Raw genomic sequence first — 21,335 nt, 5'->3', positions numbered from 1 at the left:
TTGATTTCCAATCTTAGCAAGATGATATATCACAATTTATGTAGAAAATCTAATAAACTGAATACTTGTACTTTTGCCATTCACTCATTCTCAAAATCTGAAATGCAAAGAACCAGAGAATATGGTAAGAAAAATATGTACATACAATTACACAATGCAAAGGTTGAATGAACAAATTCAGTTTTTATACGTTGAAAATATTTACAGAGTAGTTAACTATGATTACACTCCCAACCGCTGCATACAACAGGAGGAAGACGTATTACATATTGCTTGCAAAACAATCTTGCTGCTACCAGCTTGCTGTAAGAAAGACGTTCCTGAGAGGATATCTGTTTCAAATGACTGCCATTACGAAGCGCATAATAAGGAGAGCCATGAATTGAAAAATGCTGGTCCTTAAGGAATCCTTGAATCATAAAAGACCTGTACCAACAATCAGTATGACAAAGAGGCTCAAAGCAATCTTATTTTAACCCTATTGCCAAACAAGGAACAGCTGAGCAACATACCACACCCTGACAATATTGAAAAGGTGAACAGCATAAAGTAAAATAAATATATCATATTATAAAATAATGTAATATAAAATATTAAATAACATAAAACGAAAGGCTAAATTGTGGGTCAGACCAGTGGCTGACTTTGTCGTAAATTTTGACTAGTTTCTGTGTCCTGAGTGTCTTGCTGCAGTTGTTGCTGCTGTGCCATAGCTGCAGCTTGAGCAGCATTCATTTCTTCTGTCCTTTTATTCATTAAAACAGGTAGTACCTCCATATAGACTTTCATCATTTTGGTATTCGCTTTTACATGCTTCTGGGCACAGTTATTTACACAAGCTTCCTATGGCATTACAAATAAATAGTTATTCTCAATACATGCTGCAAAGATATGTATGTGTAATGAATATACATAATATTGGAAAGCTGCAAGTATTTTTATATGGTGTAAAAAGAACTGAAATCTGAATCTTATCCAAAATTCAGAAAACATTCACCGATCGATCATCTCACCTCATCCACATCCATGTCTCTGGAATTGTATGTATTTGTACATCGTTTGAAGCATGTGTCAGATATTTGATTGTAGAGCGTAAGGAAATCCTTGAACTGCAATAAAAATTATTCAAATAATGTCAATTCTGTGTATGGTAGAGCGCGATAAGAATTGCTTATGAAGTAAATAGAAGCAGCATTCAATTAATGACAAATTATAACAGAAAATACAAACATTTCTTATCTCCCTTAAATCCATGTTTTGGTGAATAAATTTATCACGGCCTCCACTACTAAATTATGAATTACAAATAATAATGAGTCTTGAGATTTAAATTAATGAACGGAATTCTCGTCATGCAACATAACCTACATACATAACTCACTGTCCTGATTTTCTGCGTGAGCTTTTTCAACAAGTAGGAAAAGGAAAGGAGACATAACTCCGTACTCTTTTCGACGGCAAACGTGAGACACATTCTGGTTAGAAATTCGTAGTACCGATAACGCCGCGCAGCGCTGGTTTCGTCTGTTGCATGGGAAATTTGAACGCGCTATATGTGTGCACAATTTTTAAATAATATCCCTCTTCCCGTTACGGCTCCGCCCGCTAATATTTTTAAATGCTTTTTGTGGCGAGATTATAAGACATAACCATTGTGAAGCTCATAGAGATTTTTGAAAACTCTTGAGCCTAACTTTCCTCCATATAAGAGTTTAATCAGAGCTTTCACAAGTGTATGATCCCGTTCAGACTTAGCTTACAAATATTGTTATATCTTCAAAACGATCGATCTAGTTGTAACAAAATATGTCTTAAAACCTGGTCAGACGTTGTAGTTATCCACAGAAAAAAGGAATCAAAATCGGGGGAGTTTATAAGCCAATATACGGATAGCAGAGAAATAGAGCGAAGTTGAATTTTACGTATGTATGTATGTACAACAAACAAATATTAAAAATACTAGAAATTTCTATCTATTACTCTCGAAGAACATATTTCTAGATGAATACGCCACTGCAGTTACAAACGTACACATGCTAAGTGTTCATGCTAACAACCGGATGAAACATCCAGTGAATCGGAACGACTTGGGCCCTGAAGTTTGCACCTGGATATTCATGACGGCAATTTTTCGTTGAAATAACATTTGTATGTTCCAAAGCACGTAAGAAATTGGAATACAAGGAATTTACAGTAAATATTATTCCGATTTTGTTTTTTCATTATAAGTAATATCTTGCCTGTATGTGGTATTTTTAATGTCCATTCAAGTGTTTAGAATTAGTGCTTCCGATGATCTCTGAGTTAATATTTTCATTCTTAAATTTTGTATATGTACATAAATACTATACATATATAATAAGATAAAGCTAAACTTACAAATTGCAACAATAAGTAACGAATAAAATTAGACCACTAAAACTTATTCAACGAGGGTATAATTAATTATCATTACACATTTTGTACACATTTTTTTGCTAATCTTAGGCCTAGTGTATATGTATATATATATATACACCCACACACAAGACTTTGTGCATGTGATGAACAAACTTGATATACCATAAACTAATGATCCAAAATACGTAGATTTCCGGATACAATTTTATTTTCTAAAATAGTTCCCGAAGGTATGTCGATACGGTCTCCATGATTTGCTATAATAATAACTGTGCCTTTGAGAGAAACTCCTTTTCCAAATGTAACATCGCCGGATACAGTTAGATGATCCAGTTCTAAGAGATCTGGGATTGAGGCAAACCTACGTAGATACTCTTTTACCTGAAAAAATTAATAATAATTAGAATACGTGAAGTGTAATCAGGATTATTGGTTTATCTCTTATAGAATTCCTAAAGTAACAAAGCTTGCAACACGTGCGGAACAAATGAAAAAAATGCAATTTTCCGCGAGCATCACAACCTTGCGTCGATTATGGTATTTCAATGCTTCAAGTATTATTCTAATTAGCTAACAATAATCTGGGCACAAACGTCATAAACGTTGGTATTTGTGAATCAATTACGTATTGATTCCTGGTTTTAATAGACTTGTAATTTGTTCCTCACTTTTAGAGAACTGTTAAATTTAAAATATAGCTCACATAGACAGCTATTTTATGAGATAATAATAGCACCTTTGAAAAGTGATTATCGCCAAGTTTGATGAGTGGAGTAGTTGGAAACATCCGCTGGGGACTCATGAGGAGAGCTCCTTTGCGTAAACTGTATAAGTTACTCATCACCAACATGAGATCAGAGGTCTTTTTCACAGGTAAGAATCTGCTACGTGGTACGTTGATGCCTATAGATCAGAGGAAAAAAAAGATTAAAAAATTAGCATTATATGAAAGTAGTCTAAATTTCTATAAAGATTTTTCGAAACAGTTAAGGAATTTGTTTGAAACTTTCAAATGGTTGGCATTTTTTGCTTGGGTAGAGTATTTATTACAGAGTTAATGTACAGTTAAGAAATAGTTTAGCATAATTTTATTTGACTGCAAGTATTGGGTGAACTCACCAAGACCTCCATCAAAGGATTTCATAGCTGCACCTACAGCTGTTTCTAGTTGAATAACGTTCAAACCATTACTCAAGCTTTTGTTATTCACAATAATTTCCATGTTGAGTGTTTTTTCTTCTAAGACTCTCTCAATAGCTGCAAGAAATAATGTTCGCAATTGAAACTAGCTAATGAACAATTTCATAAATTCTGAATAGCGTGTTCCGTGCTTACCAGTGAGGCTGACCCATAAGTTGTTGGTATTGAAAAATTTGAAAGTCTTCACAGATTTAAAATCATCAACATGCTCTTTTGGTACTTGAGCTATTTCAAGCAGTCGTAGCTTGTCCTCGTATTGGATTAAGGTACCACCCTAAATAAATAACACATATTGAAGTTATCATTCGATACATTTTGACTTCATTTAGACCGCAAAATATAAGTAAGGTTTGTGGAAGTATCAACCTTTTTTCACGATGTTTTTTAATCATTCCGTAGACATTACCTTAACGTCAGCTCTAGTTTTATTGGTGACCTCCATCACGAATTCTGGTGAAATTACATCTTTGGAATTAAGCAGCAGATTTAAAATATTGAGATCTACAGTGGCACCCAAGTTATCGATGTTAGAAATGAAACAATATTTGCGACCCTAAAATAGAGATGGAACTATTACATATACTGCGACATGTGGAATTTAAAAGTTTTGAGCATAAAATAAATATCATACGAATTATCATTGTAACAATATTACATTACCTGTTGAATGAACTTATTTAGCAGTCCAGAGTTTTGGAAACTTTCATAGAAATCACCGTGACCAGGTGGATACCATCTATAAATTGCAAATTGAAGTAAGTGATCAGCAAACATGTAAATCAAATGGAAATTATTGCAGAGCCCTACAGCAGATTAACAGAATATAATGTTTATTGATTTCTCGACCTTATCGTGAATTGCTGTGCAGAGATTCTCGGTATCAAAGGTCAGTAAGTCAAAAAAACATTTTTCACATTTCGGCTCTGAAGGGGACCCTCCTCAGAAAAGCTAAAATATTTCTTCAACGCATTATTATAATATTTTTTATAAATTGTGGTTGAATGTTTATATATAAGTATTATGATAATGTGTTGAATAAATATTTTAGTCTTTCTGAGGAGGGCCCCGCTCTCAAAGTCTAACTGTGAAAAATGTGTTTTTGACTTACTGACCTTTGAAACTGAGAATTTCTACACCTAACAGGATATACTTCATTGGCTTTATAGACACGTGCCAAATGAATATGTTACCTCGAATTAAAATTCAATAACAATCAAACCGCCGGTACAAATTTGATGTCTGCGGGTGTGAATTATTTGCATATCAAATGAAAAACTTACGATTCAATGTCTTGATCGATATTGCAGTTCTTTCCAATAGGTAGCAGTGAATCTCGATTAATGCGTGGATAGCAGCTTTGGTTGAAGGTGTAAATATCAACGTTTAAGCCCTTATACTTTCTGATTATTTTCTGTGTATCCTCGTCTGTGTTAAACGAATTCATCAGTATGAGAGGGACTTTAGCATTGTAGGTTTTGTTCAGATCCTGGAAAAAGTTTGTTCCATTACAACTTGGGCAACTTACTATCAACCAGAACCAAGATTATTGGATACCAATTCGACATGGCTTTTGAGCAAATATATACTTCAAAACATATGACGTTTGTAACAACTTAACATACATAAATGGATCTGTGGAAACGGGGGATTTAAACCAGCCTGCAGACATCTCTCACTCATAACTCACCTCAATTTGCTGTACAGTGAGATCGAGGAAGGTTAAATCATTTCGAACAGCAATGACAGACTTAGGACCATGGCAACCCATACTTGTTCCAAGACCACCGTTCAGTTTTACGACTACCAACTTCTCTAGCATACTTTTGATGACCTCCTCTGCTGGGGTTGGAAGTGTTGTGTAGTCGCGTACCTTTACAGAAAAATTAAAGAGTCAAGGATGAAAAATCAGGCGACAGAAGTATTAATTTGAAACTTACAGCAGCTTCTGGTAATTTCTGTATGCGATTCCATTCTAGAGAAGGTCCTTCTTCCTGAAGGAATCTATCGAACAGGCGAGTGAAGCCTTTGAATTCGCGACTCAATCGATCCTGTTCACTTGGAGGGGCTGTTGCCAGAAGTCTATCAACTTCATGCTGAAGCTGAATCAAGGCATCTCTTTTCGTTCTTTCCTTGAAATCACGAGTATCTGACGGCGACCTTTGATGGCCCCGTGACTGAAATCAAATAATGCACGAAACCTTTGATTATTATGTTATCAAACATACGATACATAAGATGAAAAAGAGTGTGTAACTAGAGCCAACTATTTCCGATTTCACCAATCCCGAAACCATAATCGTTGCTCGTTTTATATGCAAATTATTCATATTTAAGCCTCCTAGCATTAAAATTACGTGCAGACTTGGGTTATTAAAACCAAAAACCCGCAATAAAATTTATAATGCCGTACAGCAAAATTTCGATAAGTTCCGTTAAATTTTTACATTGCAATACCGTTTTTGCATCCTTATCCAAGTCCAGGTGCGGAAATCTCAAAAAGAGTAAACATGAAGGAACTCCATATAAACCGTCCAGGCTATTGTTTCACAAAATCTAGTTTATTTACAGGAAATAAGATACGATAAAAGCGATTTTAGTACTTAATCAAATCTTTCTTGCATCAGTATATTTTCCGCCACCAACTTGAATATTAGATACAATTTTCTCTTTCTTTATTTTTATCTAAAAGTGCACGGCAACATTGATGATGGTTTTTAAAAACTTATAGTATTTCAAGGGTATCACATACGCATGATTACATTAAAAAAGTATTAATAATCAATATCTACACTTCTTTTTATGTTTTTGTAATTACTTCTTAATGCTACCAAATAAATAGAAATAAAATAACAATCACGGTTTTGCATAATTGTAAAATGTAGTCCACTGGACATGATTTAGTTTTAAAACTCGGATGCTTTACATTTTTGATCACTCAGATTGTTGTGTCATAGATTTTATTCCCGACTGAACTGTAATGGCCACTTTCATGACCTGAAATGAGGGACACAATTAACATTTAATTCCCTCTTATACTAATTTTCTGCACATTTACAATTTTTCTTTTCCTTGGGGAGAAAAAAAGTAGCACTTGTCTTCCACACGTGCGGTTTTCAGTTTTTAGCTTTTCTCTGTGTTTTTTCAATTTTGAACTACTTCATTCTATATTAATTACAGATTTTCAATAAATTCTAGTTTCCAAACTTATCAAATAATCACACTTAAACATAGAAGAAATTATAAATATGAAAATGGATGTTGATGCTACTTGGATGTGCAATATTCAATGACACATTATCTCTATTTGATAACAAATCAGATATATTTTGTATATTTGCAGTTGACTGTGCAGATACTTGTAATTTTGTTTTTTTCGGTTCTGGTTGAGACGTTACATCCTCACGAGATGTTCCCTCAATAACATCAGTAATTTCTCTGCTTCTCTTCCTCTTATGATTTATTGAATCTTTGATATAGCTTTCGGCTATTGTTGAAGATGTCCATCCACCAAGACTTGTAAAATCTGTTATTGTAAAGCCTATACCAAAAATACAAACCAATATGAAATTCATACTAGCAAATGTGAAACAATCCTAATACTTATAAAACTATTTTACCTCGATCAGCACACAATGTTGCTGATGATCTTCGAAAAGCATGGCCAGTATACTGCTCTGGATCCGCCAACTGAAGAAATTTAGCTATTTCTTTTGGCATCGATCCAAATTTATTTTTTCCAAGAGGTTGATTGGTGCATTTACCATTTCTATATGTCAAAAAGAACCTATCCACAGTTGCATTTTCCGGGCGCAATGATCGATAAGTTTTAATCAGTCCAAGCGGTTCTCCCTCAATGCAAAAACTTCTTGTATTCTTGTTCTTTGTATGTTTTAATGTAACTTCTATAATTTTGCCATGATCTATGACATCATTAGTAGTGAGGGAACATAATTCACCATTTCGACAAGCTCCAAATAAACCAAAAATTAATGCGACCTAAAATATTATAATAATAAACAACTTATTGAAATCAGTATACAGACAAAATAAATATTTGTGTATTATAATGATAATTTACAAGCAAAACAATATATAAATACTTTATAGGTTAGAATTACCTTTGTAACCATGTACGTTTTATCCGGAGCATCACTCAAGAACTTTTTCACGTTGTCTAGAGTTAATGCCTTTGACTTTTTGGCCTCGTAACCATTGCTCTTTTGTTTTAAAAATGCCAATAACCGTGTAAACTTTTTAACTTTGATGTTGTGTTTGATTTTTATTGTACTTCTCAACATCGAGTACTTAGTCCAAAGTGTTGAAGGTTTATATTTATTGGCTAGCACACCAAAATAGGTCAACATTACACTTTCTGAAATGGTCTTTACTCTGTTCGCATCTTTCCATTCTATAAAAGCATTATACGTAGACCAATACAGCTCTCGAGATTGTTGGGGAAGCAATTCAACTCTAACATTATCTGCGGCTTCAAGCAGCTCCGGTGATGTGCATGTGAAATCTTGCTTTTCGTCAAAGAACTCTGGTGATTCGCATGTGAAATCTTGCTTCTCGTCAAGTAGATCCGGTGATTCACATGTGAAATCTTGCTTTTCGTCTTCACTCGATGACATTGTCTACACAAGTTTGATTATATTTTTCGATCGCGAATGCAGCGATAATACACTACGGAACCTAATTGTACCTACCGGCCACCGATTCTACTATCATAAATAAAGTTCGGTTTCACGGTCGAGTTCTCGGGTTCGAGTTCGAGATCCATCGAGATCTGTTACACGAGACGCATGCACAATGTGCGAATGAAGAAAACAGCACCACCACCCGCGACGCGGCAAATTTAAAATGCTCCGTTTCTGTACGTAGGACCCACTTCTGTTGACTGAAGAATATACTTCAGTCAACGCCACTTCTCAAGTCAATAAAGTGGCCACAGTTGAGTCGGTAATAAAAGTCCTATATGCAACATGGGAATAATAGTATTACCAAGACGAGAATGAATGCACCATCATGTATAGCCACGTTTTTGTGCATAAAGGGTCGATGGGACGTGGCGCATTTTGAGCCTGGTTTGTATTACGGGGATGATATCCATTATTTCTCTAGCAAGGTAATATAATCGGTAATATCCTTAGGTAATATCCATTATTTCCCTAGGGAGGTAATATAGTGGGTCATATCCTTAGTGCATACAGATATGGATTAAGCCTGGTATACTTTTTCTTATATAGAAAGTTATCAAACGTTTCAACATTTTATGTGTTTATTAGACTTTTCGGCAAAAATTCCCGTTTTAAATTTATAAATTATATTATTTGTTTAAAAATATGCTAAGCATTGAATAATTAACAGTTTGTTTCAATGACTCGACCCACTAGGCACTAGTGTATAATCTGTATTCATATTATCCGCATTATATCAACGCCAATGATCCAGGCAATCACAATCAATTACGATAGGTACGCTCCTGCCTTACAAAGAGAGAGCATGCAGTGTTACCACCACGTCCCTCTCTAACTGGCTCGGAGACACTCTTTCAGCATCGATGCTTCCTCCATGTCTATATGCTCTAAGTTAATATCTGTTATTTCCTAGGAAGATAATGGAGTCCACGCTCGAAATAAGCAATTTTCCACCCACTTTACATGAAAGAAAAATGGTCCATTTCACGCAATTGTTAAGGAAAGCCGATTATTCACTTGTCCCATAATTAGCTAAAACAGATAGATGAAATATTTATTCGACTCTTAGAACTATAAAGTCTCATCAGAGTCGACCAATGGCACACACAGCATACATATAAGAGATAAGTGTTCAGGCGCACAGATAGAAATCACATCATGTAACGATGATACCAATAAAAATAATATTACTAAGCCCCGACGAGAAATTAATATGCAAGAAAAGTAGACATTCGGCATTAAGTTCTTAAATACCAAGGTGTAACTACATAATAATATGCAGATTTGCAACTCCGATACAAAAAATTGAGAAAACATAACGAAAGGTCAAGATTAAATATGGTTTTTTAAATTGCTCAGTATACAGTAGGGTGTCCGTCATTTTGATCATTTTGGAATTTTTTCAAGCCCTACCCAGAAATATGTTTATATTAATTAAAAATAATTTCCTGCCAAATGTAAACATACCCGGACAATATTAACACGTAATTGAACTTTGAAATGTAAAATACATTGAAATTTTCAATGTTTTTTTTATGAATTCGTCAATTGAACTGTATAATAAATATCAATTTATACTTGCAACTAAACTTAATAACAAAAAAATTTAAGAAGCCGTAAAAAATAGGATTTTGTGAAATATAAGAGAGTTTCAAGATTCAATGTATTTTTTTTTTTTTCCTACTTGTAGCTGAAAGTATGTAGCTGAACCGTTGTTTCCGAGCATCAAATTAATTTTTTTATTCACTCTGATTGTTGTAAAGGGGTAAAAAATAAAAAAAAAACAATTGAACAACAACGACAATTTTAATGTATTTACATTTAAAATTTCAATCGCCCGGTGACACGTGTTAATATTATATTCGGGAATGGTAATATTTGACAAGAGATAGAAGGATATAACAGTCGTCACTATGATACATACACACGTAGGTGTAATTGTTTTGAGGATTCATGACTTGGCGATACTTTAATCTTGTGGAAACTTTTGCGTTCTTATCAATTGACCGACTGTCAAAATTGTTAGAAAGGTCAATCGGTATCAAATTATTATTACAACATATTTTGATATAGCATGGTTTAAAAAAAAAAAAAAAAACAATTTTTACCCCATAATCGGATTCTTCCGTTGTTCCTAATCCGTACTTTTTGCACTCAAAATCATTGATAATTCCTGACGACATGATAATAACTTGGAACACGCGCTGCACAAACGTAACTTATACCAGGGGTGAATATTAACATCAACGTTGATGATAAAATCGCGTGACAAACTTTTTCCTAAGCTTAATGTATGGCCCCGCTTCTTCCCGATAACTGATGAAACTGACAAGCGATTGTGCAAGCGATAACATCGACACACTGATTGGTCAACTTGGTGGTAACGTACCAATAGGAACGCAGCTTAAATTACACCGCGATTAAAATAAAAGGATTCATTATTATTCAAGTTTTTCTTGTTTTATCGGTAAACGAGTGTACGATATTACGAGTAAATATTTACACATCTGGACGCTCACGAATATACTTCACCCGTATATTTTTATTCAGATCAAAATCAACGTATTATCTAATTTAGCAAACTGTATAAGCACTGCAATATTACGTATCTTCATTATTATACAATTTTGAAAAACATAATACACATATTGTGTAAGGTGACCGTTTAGGCGAAGAATGCAGATCATGAGAAGTCACACTTACTTTGATATACTAAAGTATGAAGACATTGAACAATGCCTTGTTTTACAACTCTGTAACATTAAGCTTTGGTCTGAAAGAGTTCAATTTGTAAAATACGAGTATGCAATTTTGCTGATTTTCAGACAAACCTAAAGTTTCGAAATGAACGACTTTTCTCTATAAATGAATCGTTAGATTATAATGTTACGAAATGAATTATTGCCGATCGGGATTACTGTCGAAAAATTTATAAGCCCAATATACGGTTCTTCGAGTTATTGTTATTAATTTTATAACCATGCACGTATTTTCTGACTGAAATCTCGCCCGATGTTTGTGCTACGCGTGTTGTATCGCTACTGATTATAGCCGGCTCATTATGTACACAGTAATACCATGAATAGGTATGTACATGTAAATACTTAGGCATTTATAGCGCGAGATGCGTAGAGGATGAATTATTCATAACATCATTTAATGCAAGTCTTTTCCTTCTGTCAAAGTAATTCGTGTGAAAATCCATCGTCCATTTCTGGGAGATACGAGGGATATTTATTTATACTAATATCACGGACAGGTTCTTTCGTTTTACCAAATTTTAAGTACGTAATTCTTCACTTCAACGCTTTAGCACTCATGTCGTGTAAGTATAGGTTACATACAATCTACAAGTTTATACATACATATATATATATATATATATATATATATATATGTATATATACGGCATGAACGTTACTCCAGATAAGAAATGTTTAAATATTCTAGTTAGGTAGTCGCGAAGCAATATATAATTAAAAAAATAATATCCATGCATCGAAGGTCAAGACTATTACTAGGTACATGTATTAATACATATCTACGATATTTCAATACATCGAATATTTGCATGTATACTTATACGTGTTCAAATGATTTGTATCATGTATTGAAATTTGATTATGTAAAAGTTTTGTAAATTACACCGGTCAACACGAATTTTGAGTCTGGCTTCCAGATGTCAAACTTTGATTTCGTAAACGTAACTAATAAAAGAGGAAGTATTTTTATTAGAGAAAGTTTGCTTTTTATTTCAACGTGCTGCTACCAGATGCTTATACTATCAACCAATAACTTCAAGACTTATTTGTCAACGTAAAAAGGCACAAGCAAACATTATAAGTAATAAATGAAGATTTTTGTTATCATTTGATGTATAGAATCAAAATTTAGTCATTTAAATGTATACTAAAATATAAAAATAAAATTTTTGGTTCACTTGTGTTATCAAGTTTAAGCACAGCATTAAGACACTTGTGTAAAACTTGAGTTAGAAGTGTTTTACTTTTATGTGTAAGTGTGATCTACCAGTCTGCAAACTATAATATTATTGAAAGTTCATAATAATACAGAGAGATGTAGTTCAAAATGGAAGAGAAAGACAAACCCAGAAAAACTGAAAACCTAATCTTCGGATCATATTTCCCGTAAATGTGGAAGAAGATTGCTACTTCTTTTTTCCCACATATGAGGGAAAAACCTAAGGAGAGAATAATGTGCCACTTTCGTCCCGCTTTTTAGATCAAAAACGTGAACATTATGGTTGAGTCGGGTATAAACTTATAAAAGCACAATCAGGACATCCAGTGAATCGTGTCATAAAACTTTATTAATTCAACTGTGCACATCTGACCAGCCAGACTCCATCCGGTGTTTAATAGCGCATGGAATAACAACGCATTACAATGCATCAGCATGTGTAAAATAATTCAATTTGCATGTACTATAACTTATGAGGTATTTGCAATACGAAAATACGTTATCCTTATGCAGTCACCGCAACAACGTACCTATATAAACGTCATTTGACTTTGAAATGAAATCTCATAGTTACTAATTATAATGTATAATGCTACTGCGAAGAAACAATAAAATTGGTCCGACAAGATTTCGATTTTCTTGTATATAGCGAATCTCCGGCAAATTTATGTATAATAATCTATATATCCACAATTTAGCTGAAATTTACTAATAATTATATACGTCACATGAACTCGCCAAGACTGACAATAGACTTAGTATAAATAATATAAGTGGAATGCCCTTGACAGCTAATTACTCATTGGTGCAGGTGGAAGGTCTGACGACTCTGCAGATTAAAAAAAAAAAAACTACATTTTTGTACGATTATAGCTTACGTTTGCGTTATCCTTTTACCCTTACATCATCAGTACCGGTTTATCTTTGCCTATTGTTATGCAAGTACTGGAATTATTCGTACAATAATGGAGATATAGAAATCGCAAAAGATATATTATCGGTTACAGAGTAATCGGAAATCGACGACTGCGTTTCAAGTGAAGAACGAACTCAATTCTCAAGAAAAATGCACACTCAGCACGAGTAAGCAAAGAAACTATCACAGTAATCAAATCTAAACAGACTTGTGAGTGTATGGTATATGTGATGATGTTTGCGAGATATAAACGCTACACTGTAGATAATTAGTTTCCCCGGGTAAAAACAAGATCCTAATTATCGTCGAAAAACCGATCCCTTGAATTACACAACATAACTAAGTAATCGTAAGTCTAAATACAAAAAAAAAAATGTGTAATGTAATGTATAAAAAATGAATGATATGCAATATGACGTGCGTATTATAAACGGTAATTTCTAAAAGTGACTGCAACGACTTGAGTCCTTATAAAAAAAATTATTGTATTTGCTGTGTACGTTTTTGAATTGCAAATGCAGCGACGCAAAGAATTTTCGAACACTGCTTATTGCACTTTACAGTCCTTGAGAGGCGTCGTATAGCGTCACACGAGAAAACGAGAATAATTACCGCGAACGTTATATTGGCATAAATTTTTTTGACATTTTTCTTACACAGAGACTATTGTCGAGTCAGCGTCTAATTGTTGGGCTTCTTAGAATATCGAAGCATAATGTCGTGAAAAAAGTGTTCACAAAAAAATGGAATATTCAACCTTTTCATGAAATGACTATCGCATTATATTATTCTTACATGATTACGCTGTGTATAATCAAAATGTACAGAAATGTTAGTCGTTCAACGAAAAGGCTGTACGACTTCTGCGACGTCTGCCAGCGAGACGAAGGTCAAGGGGTTAAGTTATTCATGATTGGCTATCGCAGTGAATTCACCATGTATATATCAAGCATTGTAACATTAATAAAATCGTTGAAAAAGAAATGAATTTTACTCGTTGAAAAATTTCCTAGCGCCACAATTATCAGATCCAATATAACAAAAGACACATCATTTTACCGATAGATACGTAATGTAATAGTTGGAGAACAGGAATTTACAATATTCATATTAAAATACTTTACACAATTGTTACATGTACAGGATTGCATGAGAAAAGAGATATTGATGGTCAAAAAAGAAATAGACTCGTGGAGCTGTGGTTTTTTGTTCCGATCTATTGCGTTGCGGTTTTTTTTTTTCAAATGACCTATACATCAGCGAAGGCTGGGAATTGATGATGAATCAGTGTCTATTCGTTCAGTTTATACTCACTTTGAGTAAGTACTCCATGTGATGTTAAGCACTCGGGTACAAGGGAACCAGCAGCTGACTGACTGACGGAGTGAATCTGTCGCGGTTATAACAGCGTTCTGTGTATTCAAGAACGAGCATCTAGTATAGTTTCGTTTGAAGCCCAGGCCATTCGCCTTATCTTTTATCTTATCATTTTCAAAGTATTAGGTTATAATTATTATCACTGATCACTCAATTTATTATCGACAGTATCATGGCAGTGAGATGATGATGATGATGACGAAAATTTTTATTACACAATATGTTCTGGAAAACTAACAGTGAACCGTATAAGATAAATCGTATCATTGCATGATTGACATGTGTGTACAAATCGCGAATAACTTAAAGACCCAGAGGCGAGAGTCTAAAGTGCAGTTATTTAACTCATACGGATGCATGACATGCACTTTTGACGATGTAAATCTTCCAATGAGGCCACACTGTTTAGCTAATTGTAAGTTGCTCAAACCATGTACAATGCTAGTTCACTCAGCAAGGTTACCGGCATCTTTTAATCTCTATTCGATGTGTGAATTAAAATTTTCATTCAAAGGACACCGTAGAATTCTTATGGGAACTGGCTCTCGGTCGAATTGGCTGAAATTTTAGTATGGTGTAGTACATACCCTCCCGATCTAAAGCTCTTACGGGCACAAGTGTCAAAAATTAGTAGTTTTGAAAATACAGGCCTCGGAAGGGGGGACGCGCGGATTTTTTGGTATCTCTGGATTACGCGATTTTTACGAATTACAAAGCTCCAAGGGGACTTGAAATCAAGGCAATCGTCCAGAAAACTGCACGGTCGATTCTCAAAGATAGGTAGGTTGCTGCGATTGATTCCATTCATGAACTCGCTGGCTTACTGAAAGGCGGTGCAACGTCAGATTTCACGTGAAGGACGAGACCCTCTGACTTTTGCAATAATCGACTTATCTTGTTTTGCACACGCATGGGGATTCTCTGTAAATTAGTTGAGTACTTTGTGAGTGATATATTTGATTTCAAGTCCCCCTTGAAATTTTGTAATCCGTGAAAATCCCATAATCCAGAGATAACAGAAAAATGCGAACGACCCCCTTCCGATGCCTGTATCTCGGAAGCTACTGATTTTTGCTACTTATGCCCAAGACAACTTTTGATCGGGAGGGCAATATGTACTGCAACATATTAAAATTTCAGCCAACTCCCATAAGGATTCTGCGGGGTCCTTTGGTGAAATATCGAGTAGAATATAAAATCATGCCTTCATTGTGATAAGTATTGTGCCGTTAAAAAATTTGAAGAATTAGAAATCCGCGACTTTATATTCTCCGCAGATATTGTACATCGTACTTAATATCGCGGTGTCACTTATCGCACGACATAATTTAAATCTGTTCAGCAAACGCTTTGTCGAAAATTTATCACACAAGATACAGTTGTAAGAAATACAAAATTCTCCATACAATTAACATCAAAGCAAATATCCTCCCACGCAGAAGCCTGTGAACAAGTATTCGATAAACGAAGAAATAGGTAATATTCGGTGAAATATTGCGAAAAATGATCTCTAAAAATTGTTTGCAAACTTTCCGACTGCCTCCAACTAGCGTGACAACACACGATGCGATACGAGTAAGATTTTTCTCGTCTTTCTTCGATCACTTGTTGCGTGGGTGTAGAATTACCAAGTCGCAATGGACCGACACCGCCGCAAAACATACCGCAATGTCTGGCCCACGTTTATAATGGTATTGAATATAATACCATACGAGACCGCTGCACAGTGCCTCATATATATATATATACATATACACACATATATATATACATACGTATATTAAGGCATAAGCGTGCCTAAAAGATGTCAAACAAATTCCTGACATAAACTAAGACGCTCTGGGATCTTTATCTTTTCGTACAGGTAGAATGAATTGTTGAATACACACAAAACCAACGAAACTAAGTAGTCGTACACGATGAATTTGTTTTCAGCCGTTTGCATCCGTTTTACTAGCCTGCGGCCGTAATACGTAATAGCAAAGGTTTCTGTTATTTGTTCGCAGTTATAGAATAAGCAAATTTGTAATTATATTTCTGCACAAAGTCATGTGTAAATAATTTGCCCGCTCGTACCTAATCCAATCCCACATTTCAAAAACAACGGAAATGTACGATAAAAATACAAACGATGACGAAGAAATGGAATTTAGAACACACTTAGTGTAGAGTATATGCGTTTAAGTTTAAACAACCGCATAGTGCTTTTCATTTTAAATATTTCTATTGAAATTGTAAAGCAGGGAAAGGTTGTCACTTAATTTCGTAAGCGCGTTTGTGCGCAATCGTTTCCTGGAAAACAACCCACCAATAATGACCTACAGGCTGCAGGCATTTGATACCATATTTTTGTTAATCTCTGCCATATAGAAACGAATCGAGTGTGTTATATACGTAAATTCTTCTTCTCTTAGCGTGATGTTTTTCAATTCATAATTAGCACGTCGTAATTAATATATAATGGGAAAATTCGTGAGCTGGCATGGTTCGTGGAATTTTGGAAAAATTTAAAACTGGCCCTGCACATCCGACTAGCGTCGTCAACGAAGCAAACTATTCGTATCTTGCAAAATTTAAACGTTACATAATTGACCAAATATTATAAACACATCTGACAATGAGATCAAGCTGAGGATTAAAGTTGTATATGCCAGTATTAACACAACCTGAGGAGTAAAAAATGCGACAATTTATTTCAAAACGTGGTCTTGCGAAAATTTTATTGCTAGATAAGAAATCATACGTTTAATAATAGCTAAAATACCTGATGGGAATAGCTACCTGTATGCGTATAAAAACAATGTAACAGCACGAATATTACGACCGCAGTTTTCCTCACCGACAACATAAATAAAACCGATAAAATAAAATGTACACGTCGCTATAGAAGCACGGTTAAAATTTAAAGACTCGAGAATTTTTATTCCTTGGTTATTTACCGATTAAATTGGATTAATTTTTTTAGCCCATTGGCGGTAGTTTATTGTTAGGCAGGGATTAAATGAATTATCCGGATTGAAGCTCACCTTTTTGTCGTCAACTTGTAGCATTGTTTATCGGATACGATTGACAAGTCGCGGTAGTTCAACGTTGGTTTTGACCTCTAGACAATCCGAAAGGTCACGAAAAGCCCGCAGCTGTAGCTGTAACAATGACCCTGGCGGGCGAGCTTTGTTTATTTACAACAATATAAATAACAACTCATTAGCCTCAGCATAGCAACGATGCGAATTCTTATCACACAATATTCATACGGCACTACGGACCACGTGACTAGGTTATAGCAGATATCATACACAAACAATTGGATCAATTATAAAGCCGACTTCACAGGCGGATTCGGACCCCGGCGTTTTCATCCAATCCAACGCAATCGCGATTTCAAGCTACAGTTGAGTCTGTCACCTAAACGGAACGCCGGAACCGAACCGCAAAACAGCTGATCGGTGTAACCAAATGGCGAGTTGTCAAAGCGTTGTAAACACTTTGAGCAACTGATCGACGTCGCGATCTCGCATGTGGTACAATGTCAGGGAACTACTACTTTGCAATAATCGGACATGCGGACAATCCGCTCTTCGAGATAGAATTCAATAATTCTAATAAAGATGCTAAGGTTTGTCGCTCCTTTCAGATTATATTAGAGTCGATTTTGATTATCAAACATTACATATTTTCTGTATCGCAGAAAGAAGATCACAGACATCTGAGCCAGTTTATTGCTCATGCGGCCTTGGATCTGGTCGACGAGCACACATGGAAAACTACCAACATGCACCTGAAAATGGTTGATAAATTCAATCAGTGGTTTGTTAGTGCATTTGTTACAGCGACTCAAATTAGATTCGTCATGGTTCACGATAGCAAAAATGAAGATGGCATTAAGAACTTTTTTAACGAGATGTACGAAACGTACATCAAAGTAAGTAATCTGTTATTCCAACGGCATGGACGATTTATTTGCATTTAACTAGATTAGAACAAAGTAATGATATAAACCATTTATTGTTATTTCATATTACAGTATTCCATGAATCCATTCTACAAACTGAATACACCGATCAGATCTGTAGGATTTGAGAAAAAGGCTCAACTTTATGGACGAAAATATTTATCGTCATAATGTGTTGATGCTATCATCTCCAATTTACCTATGGAAAGGTTAAATCTTACATTTATAATCGGTTACAAGTATAGGTTTCCGAATTTAACCTGATGAGTTTAAGAAACAAGTTATATAGATGAGATACGTATGCCTGATGTGAATGAGAATAATTTGTATTGAATAAAGTCCATGAAATACCACTGATTTATTGATTGTAATATAATATTATAAGATTCCCCGTTGCAACGTAGACTTCTTCTCCCATTATGAAATAATGATCAAAGTTGTACATAGTTCGCCGGGGTTTCACTGTTGTAGCATGCTCTGCAAGTCTTGCAACTAAAAAGAGGATATACATTTTGTCACTCATTATTAACCATACATTGATTATGTCTTTGATTGTTCTAACAGCAATAAGAATTACACTTGTTTGAACTATGTTGCTATTCGAGTATTTGATTAAATGCGTCATTGTGCATACCTCTTGTTCTTTTTCAATTTGTTGAGTAAGAAGGTTATCCAAGATATCTTGGAACCTTTGCCTCAATGTGTAATTTTCAATGTTAGCTATTTCCATTTCTTGTTGATGTCTCCGTTGCTTTAATTCTGTCAGTTCCGAGTAAAGTGTATCTATCCGAGCTTGAATTGTGTCTGAAAACCAAATATTTTCAGAACGAATACAAATTTAAGAAACATGAAATTAGTTTTACAATTGATTCTACATATATCGAAAAAAGGTTCTACCATTAGTAAGAGCCATTGGTTGGGATTGAGAGAAATCGTCTGGGATCATGTATTCTGAATGGAAAGTCTCTTCCTTGGGTACTTTAGATAAATCAACCAGTGGTTTTTCGCCATCGTCATTATCAGGGAACATCTCTTTACTAAATTGTGTGACTAGTCCACTGCTACCTGATGCGTGATTTCCAGACCTTTCAGAATATCTCACCTGCAGCAACAATTATTGAAATTACTTTTAATAAGCACCTGATTAATTTCTAAATAAGCGTGTCAAACCTTATAGAAATTGGAAATACCTGCATAGAATTTGAGTCAGATACTCGACTATCTGCAGATAACCTGCTGTTCTCATCCAGCTCCATTATGTTAATATTTGCTTCCTCCTCATCATCCTCACTGTCACTCACAGCTTCTCCGAATATATCGTGTTCAGCTGAAATTCAGATAAGATATTTCAAGATATATGCATATACATATATTGTGCGAATGCAGGTATTTCTATTGAACATTGTAAGATGGCTGCAAACACATATTGACGATCACTAATCCATCCCTTTTTTTGCCCCGCACAAACCCAACGGCTCATGGAGATATACCCTATCGAGTATGGCAGGTGTTGGTAGTGATTATTATTATTAGGATTATTACATAATAAAATTGTTAATTACAACGCAAATATCATGAATAAAGTATACCAAATAAAAAGAATGTCAAAACGGCAATTTTTGTAAAATCATAAGTAGAACTAACCAACGTCAACACTCTGCGAAGTACTGCCATCGATGTTTTCTCGTTTAGTTTTAACAGTACCAGACGACGAAACTTTGTTGGGTTTAGACTGATCTTCATCTTCACAGATTACTTCCCACTTTACATTAACTGCGTCGTTGTCGACTCGAAGTAATCTTTTTACCTCCTTCTCAATTTCTGGGGCTTCGACATACTTTTTTTTCAAGGTTTTCCTAAACCGTCTGCGCCTGACGTTTTTAGCTGGAGGTGTGATTCCGTGAGGCCATAAAAATTTCTTATCTACTTTGTTCGGGTCTTTCTTCTTCTGCCTTACCGGAGATTCTTCATCGGTTGTCATTTGGTCATCCTCTTCCTTGCATATTAACATCTTCAAAGAATTTTAGTTAATAAAGAAATGTTAAATGAATTTCAATACAGTAAATTCCTTAACTTACCTGGCATATATCAGCAGTTTTGTAAAAACTTTTGTTGTCTATAGTTTTCAAGGATTCAACAACCGTTGGTAAATCTACGACCTAAGAAAAAAATTTTCGAGATATTTTTTTCACACAATAGGTATTTTACATTTCATTGTACAATTGATTGAAACCTTATTAAATGAGAAACATACTTTCGCGTGAAGCAGCCAGTGATCAAATCTAACTTCTCCATATCGCATGTCATTTTCTAGCTTGATGCTCAGGCGGTCTTTTAATGGTAATCCACTACGCAGCGTCTCTCGTAAAATTTTTGCTGGTTCCTAAATCAGTACGTATTGACATCTCGTTATAAGTTGTGTATGAAAATTGTAACCTATGTGGAACAATTGTACGCAAAAACTACCGATGGCATTCGTAGAACGAATTGGCTTTCTAATTCGGCCGGTGGATCGTCGCGGCCTTTATAATCGGATGTCACGTGTCTATGCATCTTGTACCGAATAACTTGTCACAACGTTGGATTTATGCAAGTCGGGGAAGCTGAAAAAATACAAAATTTCGTCTCCCTGGGTTTAAGAAATACTATTCGACAACAGTACATGCAAGAAGCAATGTATATGGTGGGCCAGCTGCGCTACCGCGCTTGGTTCTGAACCTCGTCCAGTGTAAATAACTCAGAGCCTCACCGGTAGATCGCGCTGTTGTCGGTATAGCTATAGGATCGTGAATTATGCACGCGGCAGTAAGCG

At 35.0% G+C, this 21,335-nt stretch overlaps 4 protein-coding genes across 9 annotated transcripts; 1 reads left to right on the top strand and 3 right to left on the bottom strand.

The window, feature by feature from the left end:
- Window positions 1–163: 163 nt before the first annotated feature.
- On the bottom strand, window positions 164–1,774 carry LOC124217872 (mitochondrial import inner membrane translocase subunit Tim10 B). 2 transcript variants are annotated; one of them, XM_046624006.2, is made up of 4 exons: window positions 1,373–1,479; window positions 1,231–1,288; window positions 1,014–1,109; window positions 164–843 (listed from the first exon to the last, which is right to left on the bottom strand). In XM_046624006.2, exons 2-4 carry the CDS (start codon window positions 1,252–1,254, stop codon window positions 628–630), a joined length of 336 nt encoding a protein of 111 aa, XP_046479962.1. In that variant the 5' UTR covers window positions 1,255–1,288; window positions 1,373–1,479; the 3' UTR covers window positions 164–627. The 2 variants fall into 2 exon arrangements, with proteins under 2 accessions (XP_046479962.1, XP_046479961.1); XM_046624005.2 differs by lacking the exon at window positions 1,231–1,288 and having other exon boundaries at window positions 1,373–1,774.
- A 137-nt stretch (window positions 1,775–1,911) lies between these two features.
- UGP (UDP-glucose pyrophosphorylase) lies at window positions 1,912–17,903 on the bottom strand. Of its 5 annotated transcripts, XM_046623992.2 has the most exons (13): window positions 10,406–10,639; window positions 7,719–8,234; window positions 7,218–7,596; window positions 6,957–7,138; window positions 5,538–5,774; window positions 5,288–5,470; window positions 4,881–5,086; window positions 4,261–4,336; window positions 4,007–4,153; window positions 3,736–3,874; window positions 3,520–3,657; window positions 3,137–3,303; window positions 1,912–2,781 (listed from the first exon to the last, which is right to left on the bottom strand). In XM_046623992.2, the coding sequence occupies exons 1-13, from the start codon at window positions 10,478–10,480 to the stop codon at window positions 2,569–2,571; spliced, it is 2,658 nt and encodes an 885-aa protein (XP_046479948.1). In that variant the 5' UTR covers window positions 10,481–10,639; the 3' UTR covers window positions 1,912–2,568. The 5 variants fall into 5 exon arrangements, with proteins under 5 accessions (XP_046479948.1, XP_046479949.1, XP_046479951.1 ...); XM_046623993.2 differs by lacking the exons at window positions 6,957–7,138; window positions 7,218–7,596 and having other exon boundaries at window positions 10,406–10,629; XM_046623995.2 differs by lacking the exons at window positions 6,957–7,138; window positions 7,218–7,596; window positions 7,719–8,234; window positions 10,406–10,639 and adding an exon at window positions 17,598–17,903.
- A 3-nt stretch (window positions 17,904–17,906) lies between these two features.
- On the top strand, window positions 17,907–18,880 carry Trs20 (TRAPP subunit 20). The gene is made up of 3 exons (XM_046624003.2): window positions 17,907–18,187; window positions 18,260–18,493; window positions 18,596–18,880. Exons 1-3 carry the CDS (start codon window positions 18,098–18,100, stop codon window positions 18,692–18,694), a joined length of 423 nt encoding a protein of 140 aa, XP_046479959.1. The 5' UTR covers window positions 17,907–18,097; the 3' UTR covers window positions 18,695–18,880.
- On the bottom strand, window positions 18,863–21,221 carry Taf7 (TATA-box binding protein associated factor 7). The gene is made up of 8 exons (XM_046623997.1): window positions 20,990–21,221; window positions 20,778–20,906; window positions 20,602–20,682; window positions 20,168–20,534; window positions 19,714–19,850; window positions 19,421–19,625; window positions 19,158–19,327; window positions 18,863–19,015 (listed from the first exon to the last, which is right to left on the bottom strand). Exons 1-8 carry the CDS (start codon window positions 21,074–21,076, stop codon window positions 18,983–18,985), a joined length of 1,209 nt encoding a protein of 402 aa, XP_046479953.1. The 5' UTR covers window positions 21,077–21,221; the 3' UTR covers window positions 18,863–18,982.
- Window positions 21,222–21,335: the final 114 nt, after the last annotated feature.

Source organism: Neodiprion pinetum, chromosome 4, assembly GCF_021155775.2.
Source record: "Neodiprion pinetum isolate iyNeoPine1 chromosome 4, iyNeoPine1.2, whole genome shotgun sequence".
Lineage (NCBI taxonomy): Eukaryota > Metazoa > Arthropoda > Insecta > Hymenoptera > Diprionidae > Neodiprion > Neodiprion pinetum.
Note: the sequence above shows the minus strand (reverse complement) of the source record. Positions and strands in the feature narration are given on the sequence as shown.

Excerpts from the sequence above, each read along its gene's own strand:
- LOC124217872 (XM_046624005.2), bottom strand. The coding sequence starts at position 1,474 with ATGTGTCTCACGTTTGCCGTCGAAAAGAGTACGGAGTTATGTCTCCTT. Across the intron at positions 1,110-1,372 it reads AAATCAGGACAGTGAGTTAT|TTCAAGGATTTCCTTACGCT; the intron begins GTATGTAGGTTA and ends TTTTTATTGCAG. Across the intron at positions 844-1,013 it reads GAGACATGGATGTGGATGAG|GAAGCTTGTGTAAATAACTG; the intron begins GTGAGATGATCG and ends GTAATGCCATAG.
- UGP (XM_046623992.2), bottom strand. The coding sequence starts at position 10,480 with ATGTCGTCAGGAATTATCAATGATTTTGAGTGCAAAAAGTACGGATTA. Across the intron at positions 7,597-7,718 it reads AAACGTACATGGTTACAAAG|GTCGCATTAATTTTTGGTTT; the intron begins GTAATTCTAACC and ends ATAATATTTTAG. Across the intron at positions 4,154-4,260 it reads TAAATAAGTTCATTCAACAG|GGTCGCAAATATTGTTTCAT; the intron begins GTAATGTAATAT and ends TCTCTATTTTAG.
- Trs20 (XM_046624003.2), top strand. The coding sequence starts at position 18,098 with ATGTCAGGGAACTACTACTTTGCAATAATCGGACATGCGGACAATCCG. Across the intron at positions 18,188-18,259 it reads ATTCTAATAAAGATGCTAAG|AAAGAAGATCACAGACATCT; the intron begins GTTTGTCGCTCC and ends TCTGTATCGCAG. Across the intron at positions 18,494-18,595 it reads TGTACGAAACGTACATCAAA|TATTCCATGAATCCATTCTA; the intron begins GTAAGTAATCTG and ends TTCATATTACAG.
- Taf7 (XM_046623997.1), bottom strand. The coding sequence starts at position 21,076 with ATGCATAGACACGTGACATCCGATTATAAAGGCCGCGACGATCCACCG. Across the intron at positions 20,907-20,989 it reads TCGTTCTACGAATGCCATCG|GAACCAGCAAAAATTTTACG; the intron begins GTAGTTTTTGCG and ends GTACTGATTTAG. Across the intron at positions 19,328-19,420 it reads ACCAATGGCTCTTACTAATG|ACACAATTCAAGCTCGGATA; the intron begins GTAGAACCTTTT and ends TTTGGTTTTCAG.